General features: G+C 56.2%; 1 protein-coding gene across 1 annotated transcript in view; it reads left to right on the forward strand.

Moving 5' to 3' along the window:
• The first annotated feature begins 9,336 nt into the window (after nt 1–9,336).
• Nucleotides 9,337–19,233, forward strand: part of WFS1 (wolframin ER transmembrane glycoprotein) — a 31,129-nt gene continuing 21,232 nt past the window's right edge. Inside the window, exons 1-2 of the mRNA XM_045771384.2 lie at nt 9,337–9,486; nt 16,418–16,650. Of these exons, the coding sequence (XP_045627340.1) occupies nt 16,419–16,650 (232 nt within the window). The 5' untranslated portion in view covers nt 9,337–9,486; nt 16,418. The remainder of the gene's footprint in view (nt 9,487–16,417; nt 16,651–19,233) is intronic.

Raw genomic sequence — 19,233 nt, forward strand, 5'->3', positions numbered from 1 at the left:
CTCTCCCACCAGCTCTGGGTTTTGTCACAATGACAGCTGGGACTCAGGACTGAAGCATACTTGGCTTCAGAAGGGAGGGAAGAGCCACTGCGCCCTCCTCCAGCCCCGGGAAGGCACCAAGGAAGGAGGGCGTGAGGAGCCCACACCCCGGGGGGTGTGTTTCAAAGAGGCCCTTCGTGAAACAAGGTGTACATGCTTTAGGGCCCCACGTGGGAGCTTGTTGGTTTCAGACATTGGGTCTGGGGGGGGGTGGTGGCATGCCACCAGGGACTGGGGACAATCCGATCAAAGAGGTGTCTCAGCATGACCTTGCACACGTTCCTCAACCTGTCAGAGCCTCTGCCTCCCCGTCTGTAACCTGGGGGTAACACCTGCCTCCCAGCGTCATTGCCTGGATGCAATGAGCCACCAGGTATAGTGACCATTCAGCACAGGGTGGTGACGGTTTCTGGGTGCTGTGGAGGGAACCAGCATCCACCAGTCCCACTGAGCACTGGCTCTGTGCGGGCCACTTCCCCATCGGTGAGCTCGTGGACTGTCCCAACATCCAGCAGGGTGCCGGGGGAGGCGAGGTGAGTCACCTGGGCCAGACTCACCTGATGACCCCCTCGTGCTCAGTTCTGTGGTGTAAACTCAGCACCTCCTGGGTGCTCCAGCGGGTGATGGAGAAACCGGGGTCCATCCACACCATGGAACGCTGTTCAGCGCTGCATGCAATGAACCATGGAAAGACCTAAACGAGACTCAGATGCACATTACTCAGGGAAGGGAGCGTGATTCCAGCTACATGACCTTCTGGAAAAGGCAAAACTATGGAGGCAGGAAAGGACAGGTCGTTGCTGGGGTTGGGGGGAAGATGAATAGGCAGATCACAGGGGATCTTTAGGGCAGCGAAACCACTCTGTGCTGCTGTAATGGCAGATACGCGTCCTTATACAGCTGTCAAACCCCAGAGAACGTATAGCACCGAGGGCGACCATGAAGTACGCTGGGGACTTCGGGTGATTGTGCTGTTCATGTAGGTTCATTGATGGTAACAGATGTGCCACTGTGCGCTGGACGTCGCCGATAGTGAGGAGGAAGGTGCGTGGGGCAGGAAGCTACGGGAACTCTGTGCTTTCCACTCAATTTTGCTGTGAACCTAAAACTGTTCTAAGAAATAAAGTCTATTATTAAAAAAAAAGATCGTAGGGGAAGGGACGGAAAAATGAAACAAGATGAAATCAGAGAGGGAGATAAAGAGAAGAGACACTGAGCTCTAGGGAACAAAGCGAGGGTTGCTGGAGGGGAGGGGGTGCGGGGAGGGGGTAATTGGGCGATGGGCATTAAGGAGGGCACGTGATGTAAGGAGCACTGGGTGTTACGTAAGACTGATGAATCACTGAACTCTACCTCTGAAACTAATAATACACTATATGTTAATTAATTGAATTTAAATAAATAAATAAAGCAAGCAAACAAAGAAGAACAAAACAAAATTTTAGGTCAGCACCTCCTCCAGGGAGCCTTCGCTGACCACCGCAGTTGGCTGCAATTTCTCCTGATGTCAGGAATCTGCAGGCCAGCGTGGGTTCTCTCTGGTTATCCCGTGCCTGCTAACAGGTGGGCGGTGTTCTGGCTTCTGAACCCAACCCGCCCTTTAGCCCCTCCAGCGCAGGGATGGGGTGTTTCTTTTCTTGACGGGCGTGGCGCCCAGGGAAGTCTGTGAGGCAGCTCCCAGCAGGTGTTCACAGACCACCTCTTCGTGTCCCCATCCATGGGGGACCTGTGAGATGGCCTGGCCATCAAATGGGAGGTGACATGGTGCCAGGCTCATGGACGTGCTCAGCAAACATGGCCACTGCACCCCCTGGGTCCAGCCCTGGTGACACACAGTCCCATGGCCTGTTGACCAAGCCCCCTGGGGCCCCTGTGTCAACTCAGCTGGGCTGAGTGGTGTCCAGAGAGCTGGTAAAGCACATTCCTGAGTGCGCGAGGATGTCTCAGCAAGAGCCTAGCAGCGCATCCTCCCCAGGGTGGGGCCACCATCCAATGCGGCCAGGGCCTGAGGAGAACACGCAGGGGCAGGAAGGGCTCCGTGCTTGAGCTGGGACCTCCATCCTGTCCTGCGCCCGGACAGCAGCGCTCCTGGGCCTCAGGCCTTCTGACTTGGGCTGCAGCTGTCCCGCGGCTCTCCCGCCCCCCCCCCCCCCCCCCCGCTCACAGATGGTGCGTCGTGGGACTCCCCAGCCTCTGCAAGCCTGTGAGCCAGTCCCCCGTGTGCATCTGTCTATACTTGTCATATTGGTTCTTGCTCTCTGGACAACGCCGACTACTGACCGACGACTAATGGCTAGTGTCAGTGGGGTGATGGGACCCCAGGGGAGATCTTGGAAAAGCGCTTCTCTTCCTGCAGGACCTTTGTCTTTCTTCTGCCTTAAAGTTACATTCCTATTCTCAATGCTCTTTTTTGCCATTTGAAACTTCACAATGTACCTGGTGATTCATCACAAGGCCATTAAGTGGCATTAACTCTCTGCCTTCGGAGATGAGTAAATCACGACTCAGACTCGTGGGGGGCCTCAGCTGCCTGGCCACAAGGCAACGTGTGGCTGTGCGGGTGGAAGCGGGTGGGTGGGTGGGGAAGGCGTGGGCGGGTGGGGCTGACACAGAGCCGCGTGGCCAGCACCCAGCCCTCCATCGGGGAGCGTAGGAAAGGAGGGAGGGGAGCTGCTGGCAGGACAGGGGGTGGGTGGGTGGAGGGATAGAGGGAGCAGAGGGCAGATGCTTGGGAGACCAAAGGCTCTGCCACTGACTGTGGTATGATCGTGGGGAGCCTCCAGGTCCTCAGAAATTGGAGGGAGGCCAGGCGACTGGCCATGGCATCAGGAAGATCCACCTTCCTGTCCTAGATGTGGCCACGGGTGGGTGGGACAGCCTCCAGCAAGGAAGCTGGGAAGGGGTCCTGCTTACGGCGGGAGCATGACCTGAGCGCACTCTAGACCTTGCTAAATCCTGACTGTGGCTCCTCTGCTTCTGTCTCTGCAGGACTCCTCACGGAATCCAGACTACAGGTTTTGCGGGCCTGGGCAGGACAGGCCCTACAGGTGCTCCGACATGTGTGCAGCCTGGACTGGGAGCCGCCCGCCTAGAGCGGGGCCCCTCCGACTTTAACATCTATACAAATCATAGGGGTGTCTCTTTAAGATGTGGATTCTGGGGGCGCCTGGGTGGCTCAGTCGTTGGGCGTCTGCCTTCGGCTCAGGGCGTGATCCTGGAGTTCTGGGATCGAGCCCCGCGTCAGGCTCTTCCGCTGGAAGCCTGCTTCTTCCTCTCCCACTCCCCCTGCTTGTGTTCCCTCTCTCGCTGGCTGTCTCTCTCTCTGTCAAATAAATAAATAAAATCTTAATAAAAAAAAAAAAGATGTGGATTCTGACTGCGGAGGTGTGAGGGGCTCTGCACTTAGTACACTTGTCCAGGTGAAGGATGCCAGTGCCCCCTGGCCCGGTGACGGACCCATTGCAAATCACTCAGCTCTACAGTCATGGGTCTCGAATCCCCCTGTAGGTCAGAACGCCCCGGCAGGCATTGTAATGCAGATTCTTGGGCCTTGCTGTGGGAGGGGGAATACTGATGTGGGGGCTCTGAGGTCACGCTGTGCTAGCAGCCCGAGGTGGTCCATGCCAGGTGTGCTCCCATGTGTCGTTCTTATCTGACTAACCCACACACTCAGAGCTTAGGTCACCGAGTGCCACAGATGTCCCGAGGGCCACACAGCCTCTGAAACACTCAGCCTGGTCCATTGAGCACATCTCCCGACCGTCGATACAGCTGGCTTATTCTCCTGGGACTCACAAAGTGTGCTTTGGCCCATGGGTTCCTTGATTCTGCTGAATATTGATTTGAATGCCAAGGGGCTGGTTCAGTCCTCCCGTTACGTTACCCCAAGCCAGTTTGCCAAGACTTGGAATTTCTGTGCCCCATGCAAGCTCATCTGCAGGCTCCCGAGGGGACACCAGATGATAGTGACACCATGTTCTGACACATCACTGATTATATGAGTTTCCTGTGGCTGCTGTAACAGATTGCCCCAAACCCAGGAGCTCAAACAACAGAAATGTATTTTGTCACCATTCTAGAGGCCAGAATCTGAAATCAGGATCACTGGGCCAAAAAATCAAGGAGAATCCGTTTGTTGCCTCTTTTAGTTTCCAGTGACAGCTGGCTTTCCTTGGCTTATGGCCCCATCCCTCCAATCTTCAAGGCCAGCTTCTCCATATGTCTCCTGGTCTATCTTCATGTGGTCTTTTCTGCATGTGTGGTGGAACCCCCCTCCCCGCCCCTACGTCTCTCCTGAAGGACACATGTGATTGCATCTAGACGCCACCTGGGAATCCAGGAGGATTGCCCCATCTCATGTGACCACAGTATATGTAATCCAACCACATCTGCAAACACCTTTTCCCAAATAAACCAGTAAGCACAGGTTCCGAGAAGTAGGACCTGTATCTCGGTCACTTACAGTCTAGAGCACTGAGGGTCTGCAAAAGCCCCCAACCCAGCTCTCCTCCAGAAGATAACTCACCAACCTCCTTCTTCACTTTTCTTTGTAGGGTTGGCATGCATCCAAGGCTTGGAATGGGTGGGAAGTCGATAAATGTCTGTTGGGTAAATTCAAGGGGCTTAAGCAGCAGTAGGGAAGAAGTGGGACAGGGTCATGAATGCAGACTCTGAAAGCGGGTAGAAAAAGTCAGAGGGCTGAAGTGTAGGAGGCAATATTTAGATGTCACATTAAAGAGTCTGGGCACTGTCCTGATGGCAAGAGAACGCTCCTTATGGGGTCCTTCCATAGGGCAATGCATTTATTCATTTGTTCGTTCATTCATTCATTCATTCATTCATCCAGTACTCAACAGCAAAGCTCAGGGCTTGGCTCTGTGGGAGAAGGAAGACAGGCTTCCTACCCTACACACACACACACACACACACACACACACACACACACACACGCACACATTATAAAGACAGAGAGAAAGATTTATTTTAAGCAATTGTGATTGTGGGGGGCTGGCAATTCAGTTTGTAGGGCAGGATGGCAAGCTGGAGACCCAGGCAAGAGTTGATGGCCATCTGCTGGCAAAATTCTCTCTTCGTCAGGAGACCTCAGTCTTTCTTTCTTAAGGTCTTCAACTGATTAGATGTGGCCCACCCACATTGCGGAGAGTAATCTGCTTTACTCAGAGTTTACTGATTCAAATGTTACTCTCATCTAAAAGGTATCTTCAGAGCAACATCTAGACTGGTGTTTGACCAAAGCTGGGTGCCACGGCCTGGCCACTGTGACATACAAAAGTAGCACATCACACAAAATACAGCACATTCCAGCTGTGCTGTTTCTGGTACATTCAGATTTATGATTATTGAATCTTTGTGGATTGTACCTCGCACCATTACATAATATCCCTCTTTGTTCCTGTGAATGCTTTCTGTCTTGAATTCTTCCTTATGCAATGCTAATTTGCCATTCTTGTCACTTTTTTTTAAATGTCATTTTAAATGTTTTTTTTTTTTAAGATTTTATTTATTTATTCGACAGGATAGAGACAGCCAGCTAGAGAGGGAACACAAGCAGGGGGAGTGGGAGAGGAAGAAGCAGGCTCATAGCGGAAGAGCCTGATGTGGGGCTCGATCCCATAATGCCGGGATCACGCCCTGAGCTGAAGGCAGACACTTAACCGCTGTGCCACCCAGTCGCCCCTCTTGTCACTTTTTAATTTCAATTTTCAAACATTGTGCACTTTGGGCCTCTATTTCTCATCATTTTGGTGGGCACTTCTTGTAAATTGCACTTTATTGGTTTTTTATTTTTACCCCAATCTTACAGGATTTTGATGGGAAGTTCAGCCCATCCCCATTTTGTATGAAAGCCGATATGCGTGGTTTTATTTATTTCGCCTCACTTTGTGTTTACTTGGACTGAACTTTGTTATTGCCGTCATTTCCTTCTTTCATCCTTCCTTAATTTTGCTTCCCTGCTCACTCTCAACATCCTCACCCCCCCCTTAATGTAGAAGCTCTATTCTGCTTTTCCAGGGGCTGCCTCTTCCAGCTCCTGATAGTCATAATTACACCCATACTCCCCCGTGAATGTATGAGAAGTAAGCAGTAAAGCACTCCCCCACGAGATTCTTCCTCTCCCACCCCTCCTGCCCGCCCCAGAGCAAGCCCTTTCCTTCCTCTCTCCCTCCCGCTGCCACCAGATGCCAGATGTCCCTCCGATCTCTTGCTCCTTCAACTCCGGGGCGGTGGCTGGGACTGAGTCTATGTTTACTTACAGATGACTATGGGTTTCCCTCATAGTATGAGGCACAGATTTCAAGAACCCTTACTTAGCAATTATCGTACAAAATCCCAGGCATATTTAGATTAAATAGAGCATTTTGCAAGGGTCACTGCCCACCAGCATTTTCTGTTCTCTGCTTCTGCTCTATCTTGAGGTCTCCTCTGCAGTTGAACTGTCTTGGTGAGAGGGGCCCTGCCCTGGGTAAAAGGGACACTCTGTGCATCTTGCTGGGGGCGATATTTTCTTTCTTTTTCCCCAGCAGAGAAATTCCATCCTAGCAGGGGTAGGCCTCCTCGATCATATCATCAGAGTCCCTGGAAGTTGTTCCAAAGTCCTCTAGGCACTGGCACTACACTGGTTCTCCTGCCTTTGGCTAGGACTGGTTCTTTCTGGAATTCTGCAAGACATTCTCCCATTCTGGGACTTGGAGGCTTCACCACAGACCTTCGGCCCAAGACATTTTCCTCTGCAAACTTCCTCATTTCTCTCACTCCTGTCTGCCCACCAGCTCCTTCTGGTGCTCGCGAGAGGTGGGTGCTCTCCCTTCTGGAACTGCCCGCAGCCTCTCGTTTTCTCCCAGAGGATTTTCACGTGCTTTTTCCTCCACCCTGAAAGGCGTTTGCTCCACGTTATCTTCCCGTTTGCTCATTTGCTTCGTCTCGACGGTTCTCCTTCTGAATCTGCCGACCACTTTCAAGGCCTTTTGCTCCATGGAGCGTGTTAAGTGTCTCCAGGCTCGGCCTGGGAAGCTCAGCCATCCTCTTCCTCTGCTTATTGAGTCCCCTCAAGGGCACTGTCTTGGCTTCTCTGTGATTGTGTGTCAGACACATAAGGACAGGGCCATGGTGGTCTCCTGGGCAGTGGCCAACCAGCAAGGGGGAGAATGACGAGTCATTTATGTTCTTGTAGACAACGAAGGCAGCATTGGCAAGGTGCTCCCCGTCCCTGGAGGGGGCCTGTCTGCTCCCAGCCACCCAAGGGTGGGCTGCCCAAGCCTTTCACGTCGGCCACCATCTTGCCAGCTGAAGGGGAGAGCAGGTGGTAAGGAAGGTAGGCCAGGAATAGAAGAACTCATCTCATGGGTTTTCAAAGAGCCTAAGGAGCCCGTTAGATGACATGAGGGGCGCCTGGATGGCTCAATCCATTAAGCATCTGCCTTTGGCTCAGGTCATGATCCCGGGGTCCTGAGATCAAGCCCTGCATCGGGCTCCCTGCTCAGCGGGGAGTCTGCTTCTCCCTCTCCCTCTTCCCCCCAATTCATGCTCTCTTGCTCTCTTGCTGTCTATCAAATAAGTAAATAAAATCTTAAAAAAAAAAACAAAATTAAGAAACATGAAAAGTCTACTCTCAGTAGCTAGCATGGAAATGCAGATTACAAAGGTAAGGAGGCCATTTTTCGTTTACTGTAGTAGGAAACGGGTTGAAAAGGTCGTTCCCCATGCCAGTGTGCACCTCTCAGATGTGACCTGCAAACAATATTGAGAAATCTGTTTTGGTAAAAATGTATGCAGAGACCTATTAGGTCAGAAAGAGCCTATTAGGATCAGTGCTTCTCCTTCTAGGACTTGGCCCTGATGAAACAGGCATGCGCACACAGCAGTGTGAACACAGGGACTTTTGGAAACCCTTTCTTCAGTAGGCATAGATCCCAAACCATGGACAGTAATAGTCTTTGAATGCTTTTTTTTCTTCTCTCTACCTTTTGTAATTCTCCAAATTTTCTGTAATGAAAACATTAAAAGAGGTGAAAGATTTCTGTGTGGCATTGGGCAAATCATTACCTATGTCTGAACCTCGACTTTCTCGTTGATAAAAACGAGCCCCATGCACTTGCCTCAATGTCCCACTCATTAGGGGTGCAGCGAAAAACCTCATGGGGGCATGAAAGCCCCCAAAACTGAACCTGGGGCAGAGCAGGGGCTGCTCCATGCCCATTTCTTTCCTTCCCCTATGAGCCTGACAGCCTTAGATGAGATGGGGTTGCACCGCGGGAGGCAGCTGAAGAATCAGATGAGGTGACTGGTGTGAATCACGCAGCTTTGATGAAAGTCCCCAGGGCTGTGTGTCCAGTATATAGAACCCATCTCCAAAACCATCTGGGATCTTTGCTCCCCACGTGTTGGTAACATATCTCTGGCAGCCACTCTGAGCCCGATTTTGTCATGATGACCCAGGATAGGCATCCCAGGTTGGCCATGAGGACCAGACACAGAGCAGACACAGCCTGGGGGCGGGGTGTCACCAGCCAGGACCTCATATCCCAAGGGCCTGACTTAAGGATAGACCTTTACCCTCATTTGCAAACTACACCCCCTCAGACATAGGGCAGGGCTGAAAGAAGAGGGTTTCCAAACTGCTTGAGCCTTGCATCATCCCCTGGGCTGATATATTTTCTTGAACGAATCCCATAATTACCTTGTGAAAAGTGTGCGACATTGCATTTAATTTCGGGCATTTAAAGCTGCACTTGGTTACTTGTACACATTTAAATGGGCCATATTTTTCTATTCCCGCTGCTTTACCAAAGGAGGCCTGTCTCCGGCAGGGCTGGAATTATCAATATTTAGTTAATATTGCATAGCAATGATAATGAATCTGAACTTGGGGATCTTGGGGCCAGAGTGGTGGGTGAAAGGTGGCCTGAGTCTTGTCCAACGGTCCAACCACCTTCTAACTATAGAGAGGCAAGGAGCCTCCCTCTGCGACTGAACGCCTTGAGGGCGGGGCGGGGCGGGGCGGGGGCGGGGCCATGACGGGTGGGCCGGGCCGGGGCCGACTCCGCTCGGAAACTTCGAGGTGGGCGGGTAGGACCCGCCCTCCCGGCGCTCTTCGGCCCCGCCGCACCAGAGGGCGATCCGCGGCAGCCAGGCGAGGCGCCCCGTGATTGGCGGAGGTGCGCGGTGATTGGCAGACGTTCCGGCCGCACAGCGGGCCGAGCCGGCGTCGCGTCTTCTGAGCCGCTTCAGGAGTGGAGAGCGGCCTGCGGCCCCGCCCCCGACCCCGCCCCTCTTCAGAGGGCCGCGCTCGCCGGCTCCCGCAGCAGCTCGCGTCGCTTGGTCAGCCAGGCTGCTTCGCTCCCGCCCCTGGACGTCCGGCTCCTCGCGAACAACTTTGCTACAGGCCCGGAGGCGTCGCGGCGCCGCGTGCGGCCCACTCACGGACGGGTGAGTACTTCGGGGCGGGGGACGGCAGCGCGGGGGACTGGAAAGAGAGTCAGGAGGCGCCGCCCGCCTCGGGCCTCAGTTTCTCCCTCTGCGCGGCTGCTCCTAGTGCCCCCCACCACAAGTTCCCCAGAAGGTGGAGGGCGGGGGTCTCGCCCGCACCAAGAAGCCCACGGAGACCCCCGCCCGGGCCTGGGTTGGGACTTCCTGGGGGGCTGCGCGCCCCCTTGGGAGTCGCCGGACCCCGCGCTCTGCGAGCACCGAGAGGCCGGCGGCCGGAGCCCCGGAAGACCCGCGGGTGGCCGGAGTCGCCCGTCCCTGCGCCCCGCAGCGCCGGTCCCCAGGTGCCCCGTCATGGCCCTTCCCCCGCGGCCGTCGGCCGGACTCGGCGGCACCCAGGGCGGCCGTCGATGCCCGCGGGGACGCAGATGGGGCGGCGGGGGCGACGGGGTCCAGCCCGCACTGGGGACGGGGCCCGCCGGAGGGGGAGCTCCTGGGTCAGGCTGAAGTCCCCACAGCCCACTTAGAATCAGTGCTGCGCTCACTCTCCCCCTGGGGCTCCTCCTCGGTAAGAGGGGCGGGCAGGGGCAGTGGCAGTCTCTCCCTGTCCCGGCTGGGGTGAACCCGGCCCTCGGCCGGCCCTCCGCAACATTAATTTATGTTGTGGCAGATGGAAACTTTCTGAGGAATCTCGCCCAGCCCTTTGGGATGTGATGGAGCCATGCCCTTCCACCGCAGTTTCTGTAGTTGATGTTAAGAAATTCCAAGGAGCTAACATTTGTACCATAGTTACACTCCCCTCCCCCACCCCAGTCTTATAGGAGTAGGAATTAGAGCCCCAGTGGACACATGATGGAGCTGAGGCTCACTGGGGATTGGTGACCTGCCCAGGACCACAAAGAGCCTGGGGGAAGACTTCCGCCCCAGTGTGCACTGAAAGCAAGCCCAGTCCTGCCTCTCCTCACCTTGGACAGTGACCCCTGGCATTTGGCCTGTTTGTAAAGGGCTTTCCCTTCTGCTGGGATCTGTCACTTACAGAGTGCTCTGGGTACCCTCTGTGCTGGTTGCCTGTTCTTACTGCAGCCCTAATGAGGGAGCCATGTCAACAGAAGCCCCAAGGCCACACTTTCCACTGTCCAGTCCTGGCCCCTGTGTCTCCAAGGGGCCTGATTCTCACTGGAGCCCCATGGTGTCTGACCAGAGATTTAGAGGAAGATTCCGTTATATAACCACTCCTTTGCTGCACCCCCTGCACCCCCCACCCCAAGCAGATGGACCTTTGAACACAGGGAAGGTTGCTGGGAGACCACATCACACCTTCTCTCCCAGGATGGAAGACTACATGGAGGGCTCCCTGCTCACGCCTTCCCAGCCACTCCTATGCCAGGGTTGGACAGGCCTTGGGGGCTGGTCAAAGGGGACTACAGCTCAGTCCTGGCCCCCAGAGGGGCCTGAGCTCTGGGACAGAGAACAAACCCTGGTCCATGATGGTGACAATAAGAAGAATCCTGCTAGGGAGGGAGCTTTATGCTTTATATGGCTCTCGCCCTCTCCCACGTCCCCACCTCAGAAAGTGGCACCACTGCTGTGCCCCCCACACGCAAATCAAGCCACCCTCTTCTCCCCCACCCTTCACATTCAGTTGGTGATACTCCTGTCTCTCCTGGCCCCAGAGCTGCAGTCGGATGCCTCCCCTGGACCAGGCCTCCTTATCCTTCCCTGGATGGTCGCCCAGCCCCTTCCCTGGGCTCCCCATCCTGTACCCACACTGTCCCAGTGGTTCTTTAACTGTCACTTCCCTGCTCAGCACTGCCCTCCCGAACTCCTTCTGGCCCTGGGCTCAACTCTGCCTCCAAAGCCTGGCGCTCCTTCAGGCCCTTGGGACCTGCCCTAGCTGCCTAGCCTTTTCTCTCATTCCTGTGTCCCATCCCCAGGGGTCACTTCCCAGGCACCCGCACCTTCCTGGCCACATTGCTGGTCACTCTCTCTGCTGCCTTTTCTCCTGGGCAGTCCCCTGTTGGAATGCCCACACTCCTCCAATCCTCCTTCCACCCTCACCTGGCTCACACCTGCTTGTCTTGAAGGCCGAGTCAGGGCCTCTCTTTCACAATCCCTACCATGCCTTCCAAAGCTGAGTGAGACCGCCCGTTGGGGGCTTGCACCCCAAATGCTGCTCCAGCTTTGTGGTTGTCTGTTTGGGTGTCATCCTTCCCGCTGGGCGTGAGCTGCTCGAAGGCCAGCCCTGTGGGAGTGCTGTCTGGAGCAGGGAGGCCCCGCACAGTGCTTGGCAAAGGATCAGCCCCCAGTCCGTGTCTGCTGACCCACCGGGGCCAGGCTCAGAGCAGGTGCCAGGTGTGCCGTGCGGGCTCGGCATTGGGCAGACACTCATGGCTGTCCTTGATCAAGGACTTGGGCATGCCCACTTGCCTCCCACTTTGTTTCTACGAACTTGGCACATTGAGTGGAGTCGGAATGTTCCTTGGTTTGGCCCTTAATACTCTGGGGCAAAAATAGGTATCTGGGAGCCTCCAAGGGCTTTGTGCCCTTGTCTTGAGGAGAAGCCCTGTGCCAGGCGCCTGGTCTGGGCCACGCTGGAGCAGACCCCCCAGACCCTGGGAACCCCTGGGCCCTTTCCCTTAGGGCCCAGTCGTAGACAGGTTTTAAAATATATTTGATTTTCATTTCAAACACCTTATTCATTTATTATAGAAAATTAGGGAAATACATTTAGAAAAAGAATAAAACAAAACTACTCATAATCCTTCCACCCAGAGAGCCAGTATTAACAGCTTGGGGGGCATTTTCTTTCATCTTTTTCTGTAGGTAGACTTCATTTTCATTCTAAAGAGACAGGATAATTCTCATGCTGCTTTAAATCCTGTTTAACAATGTTATACCAACATTTTCCTTGATTTTAAGCATTTATTTGTATACCGGGTCATGGCTAACATCTTTGTAGGGTAGCACCATGCTGACGGGCTGTAATGTTCATAACTGCCCTCTGGATGGTGCCAGAAAGTTTTCTGTGTCAGACACCCTTGTGTGTGAAACCCGTGGGCATCCCTGCGTATTCCTCTGGGCTGTGATTCTAGTTTGGCAGCTCTGGTCAGAGGGCGCTCGAACAACTTGAAGGCTTCCCATGGGGGCTTGTTTCAGAGGCGGAGCTGCCCCCCGAGGGAGCAGAGTGGGGGCCGGCCTGCGCATGGATTAGAGCGTTTGGGGCAGAAGCAGAAGGCCACATGTGGTCATTCTACTCCATGTCTCCACAGATGCATGGTCCATGCAGCCCCTCTCGGGGTGGCACACCTCAGCCGAGCTCCTCGGTGCTGGTATTTTGTGTTTTGATGGGATAAAAATATGCCTTGGTACTCACGTGGAAAGAATGCCAGCCACTTTGCTTTCTTAGATCTGGTTCAATGACAGGTTCCAAGCTACCGCTCGGCCGTCAGGTGGCGGTGGGGCTGGCTGGCGGGCTAGCAGGCAGGTTGGAGGAGTCTTGGAGCTGGGGCCAAGCTGGATGAAGACGCTCCTGCTTTGCCGTCGGGATGCTGGGGTCTGGGGGAAGGGAATTGCTTAAAGTCACACAGCAGGGTCCTATAAGCTTGTTGCCTCCCCGAGGGCAGGCTGTCCCAGTGTACCTTGCATGTTAGACTCCCAGTGTGTGCCAGGCAAGGCAGCAGGTGCGCCGGGGGAATGAGACACAGCCCCCCCCCCCCTTGCAGGGCTCCCAGCATCCCAGGAAAGAGAACGTGTTACAGCAGGGAAGGCCAGAGATGGTCTTCTGTGTGGGTCCTTCTACCAGGAGATGGTCTGTGAGCCTCCCTGTGACCCAACCCTGGCAGTGAGTGGTCTCGTTTGCTTTAAAATAATAAGCCCTTCGCTCCCTACAGGACTTGACCCACTCTCAGAGAACCCGAAAATTAATCTTTTATTCATCCATTCTTACGAAGCAGAGATTTTACTTGAAACAGTTATTTTGACTGTCGTGTGCATGCATACCGCTCAGGCCACAGGCCAGCCACAACCTGTGGTTCCCTGCAGTTCCTACCAGAATGTGTTTTTCACCAGAATATGCCCTCATGTAGCCCCTGGGAGAACCAGCTTGGGTTTTGTTTGTTTGTTTGTTTGTTTGAATGTTGTATGGTTTGCCGATTACTTTCTCTTCCTTCATACCCTTAATCCCCATGGCACTGTACATGGCAGGTGTTATTCCCATTTTACACATGAGGAAACTGAGACACCGTGAGATTAAGTAGCTGCAGGTCCCTGGTAAAACTGGGACCCACTCCCAATGTCGAGTGGTAGTAAAATTGTGTCCCGTTGGCCCGGACGGTGCTGTCCCTCCTGGTGTGGGGTCTCCTGGTAGAGGGGGGTACTACCTGAGACAGGACTCAGCAAAGGCAGCGGGGACGCTCCCAGGAAGGAGGCACGCTGGGCCCCAGCACTGGAGGAAGAGGGCCCTGTGTCTGCCAGAGCACGGGCGCCGAGGCCGGAGGGCAGCTCTGGGAGCGGCAGAGAGCGAAGGGAAGGCGTGGCCCGGGTCGGATTGTGAGAGGCCTGTTTTTCAGAAACACGCTTTGTGGATTTGAATTCCAGCTCCGACACCGTGAGCTGTGTGGCCTGGAGCACGTATCCTACCTTTCTGGACCTGCGTTTCCTCGTCTGTGAAATGGGGTGACGGTTGAAGGCTAAGCCACCCGTCCGTCTGTCACACTGGCTAGCGGCAGCACCTGGCTCACAGTGCCGTGTGCGGCACCCCGAGAACGTGCACGGGACACACGCACCCCAGACACACGTCTGTTCCTGCTGCTATTCCCGACACAGGTGCCCCGGTGCAAGTTGGCTCTCATCAAGGCCAGCTGCGCTCTGCTGTTCCAAGGAGGTGGCCCTTGATTCTGGGGGCAGCGGGCCACGGGAGGTGGCTTGGTAGGACGTGGCCCCATGTGGTCTAAAAAGCTGACGTGTTTTCTGTCTTGGGTCAGGAGGTGACCTGCATGACTCGGTTCTGTGTGTCATGTCACCGCCGGTCTCCCCGCCCATGGCAGTCTGCGTGCTCACTCTGGTCTGCACGTGTGGCTAAACAGCGAGTTTCACAGAAGTCGCCTCCTTGTTGGGCTCCCGGAAGCCTGCAGTGTGGAAACGGCACAAGCGGTGCATTGATTTCCAAGCAGATTCACGTGGCTCGGCCATGCTCTTGTCTTGCCTCTGGGGGATGTTTTAAAATAAGGACTTAGTCCCTCGGAGGGAGGAATGTTCAGATTGAAATCTGTGGGGTTGTTTGGCGGACACAGATCCCGTCTTCAGGACCCACTGTGGCTGGGGACAGGGCAGGCATGGTTGTGTAGCCCCTGGGGAACAGGCGTGTGGCACTTGGGTCACCCCAACTCTTCCTGTGACAACTGTCTCCAGAAACATCCAGGGGACCCTACTGTGGCAGGCCCGGTGCTTGGCGCTGGGCTCTTGGGGATGCCTGGCCCCCGTGTGCAGCCTGTTGTCTCATCCGGTCCTCACGGGGCCCTCACGTGAGCTGATCGCCCCATTGACAGAGGAGGAAGCAGAGGGGCGTGGCCTGCTCAGGACCGCAGAGCTGGGGGCACCGGGCCAGATTCCACATTAGCGGCCTCTCCCTGCTCTACACTCACTTTCCTCATTGCAGTGAAGAGGGTGGACGTGGCCTTTAGTCTGGGGAGGGTCATGGCATATTTTCGGAGTCAGGAAAAGCCACCCCAGGTCCCCCACCCAGTGCACATGTTGTCCCGACAGTTAAAGGGGTCTGTGTCCTGAAGCCCATCCAGGGCCCCCGGGTTGGAGATCCTGGGGGTAGGGCACCTCCCAGGGCTTTCAGCTCCGGGCTCTGTGACTCGTGGCCCCCAGTTGTGTCAGCGGTGGTTCCTGCCATTTTGCTCAGCAGCACGTGAGGTCCATTTTGTTGACTGACTGAGCCCCTTCCCCTGTCAGGAGAGAGCTGTAGAACCACCACACTCTCCAGTCTGTTCCAGTTCATTCCCTGTTCTCAGGCACCTCTTTAGTGTGTATTCGTGTCTGGTGGCATCTAAGCCTGGCGGGTTTTGTCCTGTGGTTCATGGGGGGCTCTGCAGTCAGGCACATCTGCCTAAATCCTGGCTCTGTGGGCTGTTTGCCTCCCCCCTTCCTGGCCCCCCACCCCTCCCCACCTCCCCTACCTGCCCTACCTCGCATCCTCCCTTCCACTTACCTGCTAACATTTATTTAATCCCTACTCTGTGGTTGGTTCCTTCGGGGGGCTCTGAGACATCATCCTTGCCCGCCTCTCTCCTGGCTTCTGGTGAAGGCTGATGACCGCTGGTGGCCCTTGGTTTGCAGCCATATCTCCTGTCCCTGGCTCCGTCACGCAGCATTCTTCTCTCTGTGTTTCCTTCCTGTTCTTCTCAGGATACTGGCCTTTGGATCAGGGCCCACCCTCATCCAGGATGATCTCATTTCAAGATCTTTAATTGCAGTGCAGGGAGAGTCACCTTCACGGATTGGGGGTGGACACACGATGTGGAGGCCACCCTTCAGCCCCCGAGCCAGCTTAGTGCTCAATGTGGATTATCTCATGGGACCCTTCCAACTAGGCACCATCCCTGCCACTCAGACATGGACACTGAGGTCACATGGCTCATGCCTGGTGAGGCAGGGACTCCAGGCCTCAACACGTAGGGCCCAAGCTCATGACTGCTGTGGGGCCCGTTGAGCCAGAGGCCTTGAGTGAATTTCTTTCCTCAGTTTCCTCATCTGTAAAATGGGCATGGTCTTAGGGGGCTACTGTGAAGTTGAATGAGATTCCAGATAGAACATGAGGCGATCCCCACCCCATTTCTTTTTTCTGTCCCCTCTCTGCTCAGCACTCTAGGCCAGAGTAGGCTGGGCCTGGCCGCCCTTGTGTCTGACCCTCGGTTTTTCTCGCCGGCAGGATGGACTCCGGCGCCCCTCCTGCCAGCCCCTCTGGCCCACAGCCGCAGCCACCGCTGCAGCCCCAGGCCCGCTCGCGGCTCAATGCCACTGCCTCGGTGGAACAGGACAAGAGTGAGGTGCCCCGAGCTCCTGGACCCCAAGTTGGCCCTGGACCAGATGTGGGAGACACAGCTGCCCCCGCTGTGGCCCGGGCCCCGAGTGCTCGGAGCCGAGAAAGAGCGGACCGAGCAGGTAAGGGGCTGGGGCTGGAAGCCAACAGTCCTGAACGCACGCCAGGGCTGTTGCATGGAAGCCAGGCGAGCAGCAGGTCCTGGCATGCAGCCCAGGCGCCCTGCCCGGATCCTCCTGCAGGCCAGGTCCCTGCTGTCACCTGCGCAGCGGGCTTTGCTCCTGGTGCATGGACTTGGGTGGTAGCAGAGGTCACGTCTCCCTATTTTATTTATGATCTGGTGGCTCCAGCACCGATCTGCTTACACTCTGGGCTGGTTCCGGACCAGGCACCTCCGCACCAGGCACTGTGGTGTGCGAGGAGAGGAAGGCTTCCCGTCCCACTCTGGTCCCCTGCGGGGACTCAGGGGAGCCCGTGTGGTCCCCTGCTCATCGTGGCCGCTCCTCAGGGCCATTTGGTCAGACAGCTCTACTTGGTCTGGGGACCCACGTGGCCACTCCCCTCAGGGGCTGGCTGCCACCCTGGAATGCCCCTAGGCCCTAGTCCCCAGTGCCTTATGGGCCACTGTCCTACATCCCTAGGCTGGACTGTTAAGGATTGCTCGCTCCAAGCCCCGCCACTCTGGGGCCTTCTCAGGTTTCTGCTCCCCCAGGCCTTCCCTGGAGGCACCTCCCGCCCAGGGTGGGAGGTGAGCTGGTGTGAGGACCTGAGTGGGACAGGACGGTTGGTCATGGGGCCAGACACCTCACTGACCCTGGGGCAGGGCCACTAGGGCTTGGTCCATCCTCCGTCCACCTCCTGCTCACTGAGCCCGGGTGGCACAGGTGAGTCAGGTCTGCCCCCGACCCCCAGCAGTCCACAGTGCTGGGGAGCAGAGGGAAGCATAGGGCCTGGGGAGCACTGAAGTGGCCCTGGACCCCGGGCTGGGGTTGTGGGAAGCCTGCTCTGTGGGAAGAGGAGACTCCCCGAGCAAGAATTAGCATGGGAGGAGAGAGAGGGCCTGGCAGGGGTGAGGGCTGGCGGGAGGCGGCGGCCTCCCCTGGGGTAGGGGTGAGGCCGAGAGCGCCCCAATCCTCCCAGGTGACGGGGTCAGGAGGGGAGGGGAGCACTAAGAGTGATAATGGTCGTGGCTCTGGCCTGTGATGGAGATACACCGGGAGGGAGCTGGGGGCCCGGCCTTGTCTGGGACGTTTCTTCGTGCTCTAGGGGCTGCCATGGGCGGGAGGAGCCCCAAGCCTCTGGCTCTGAGGTTTTGGGGAAATGTGGCTGCTGGATGTCTTACTCTCAGGGGAACCAGCCCCTCCGGGTAGACTGTTTGCTTGGATTACAGATGAGGTCGTGCCGTCCCACCCGGAGCACCTGGTCCCCACCTCCCTGCACCCCAACACTGGTCCCCATTCTCCAGGTCTGCCTCCGTGCTTCCCCACCTCCCTTTGCCAGGCAGGAGGTCCACCCAAACTGTGCCCTCCCCAGCTCCACCTGCCGAAATCCTACCCGCTCTGAGGGCTCTACTGCCCCTACACTTCCTGAGCTCGACTCACGGCAGGAAATAGTATGCCACCCTCTGCTGACATGCATGCCTGCACACGTGTGTGTATACATGTGCGCGCACACACACACATATACATGCTCAGTGGGAACGGAAATTTCCCAACCACAGCTTTTCCCGACTGTGCGTGCCACAGTCTGACCGGGGCCGTTCTGTCCCTTTTCTGTAAAAGCAGTGCTGCTCGTGGACAGTTAAATGGATTTTGTGATTCACTGTGTTGAAACCTACAGTTTATAAAACGCTTTCCGCAGTTTGGCTCCAGCGCTAGTTCTCCGTGAACATTTCCCAGCTGGGACTCCCCAGAGCACGTGTCTGTCCACACGAACTGTCACTTACTGGTGATCAGAGCCCTGAGGTCCAGGGAGCGCCAGAGACAGGTCCCTCTCGGCCCGGGCCCTTGAGTCATGTGCCCTTGAGGGAGTCAGGAGGCCACACTGGGCCTGTTTCTGCCTCTGTAAAGCGGGCGCGACCCTACCAGCCATGTGGTGTTGTGTGGGGATCGCACCGGTGCCGGGACCGTGCGCCTCATGCAGACATCCCTCAGGCGCCGACGTGTGCAGGAGCTGGTGTCGGGACCGCGCTGAGACGGGGCCGCCCCGTCCCCGTAGGCATCCAGCGTGGGGGCCCAGAGATGGTGGGTAGCTTGTGCTTCATGTCACCCGGCAGCCTGGTCCCCTGGTTCCTTCCCCGAGATCCTATTCAGACCTCCTGGGGGACACCCGCTATTTTACAAACCCCCCCATGAACCTCTTTGGTGACTGGTCTTCATGTTAGCTCGGGGCCGTGTGTGTCTAGCTTCTGTGTGCGTGCCGCAGATTTCTCTCCCCCAGCGGAGGCTCGTGCCACACACTGGCCATGTGCACGTGTGCATGGTGGGGGGTGCTTTCTTCACCTTCTCCCCCACTGTGGGCGGGACGCCGCGTCAGCTCTCCTGGGACTAAGGAGATGCGGCTCCACTCCCCCGGGTGGTCTGGACGAGCGACGGAAGTCCAGCCCCCGCTGCCAGCTGGGCACACCTCAGCTCCCCTTTCTCCGGCTCACCCAGCCTTCGTCATCTTCTGCCTCTAGAGTGGCCGCTGCTTAAGATGACCACCCG

The sequence above is a fragment of the Ursus americanus genome, chromosome 8 (assembly GCF_024610735.1).
Source record: "Ursus americanus isolate L20-20 chromosome 8, mUrsAme1.1.p, whole genome shotgun sequence".
Lineage (NCBI taxonomy): Eukaryota > Metazoa > Chordata > Mammalia > Carnivora > Ursidae > Ursus > Ursus americanus.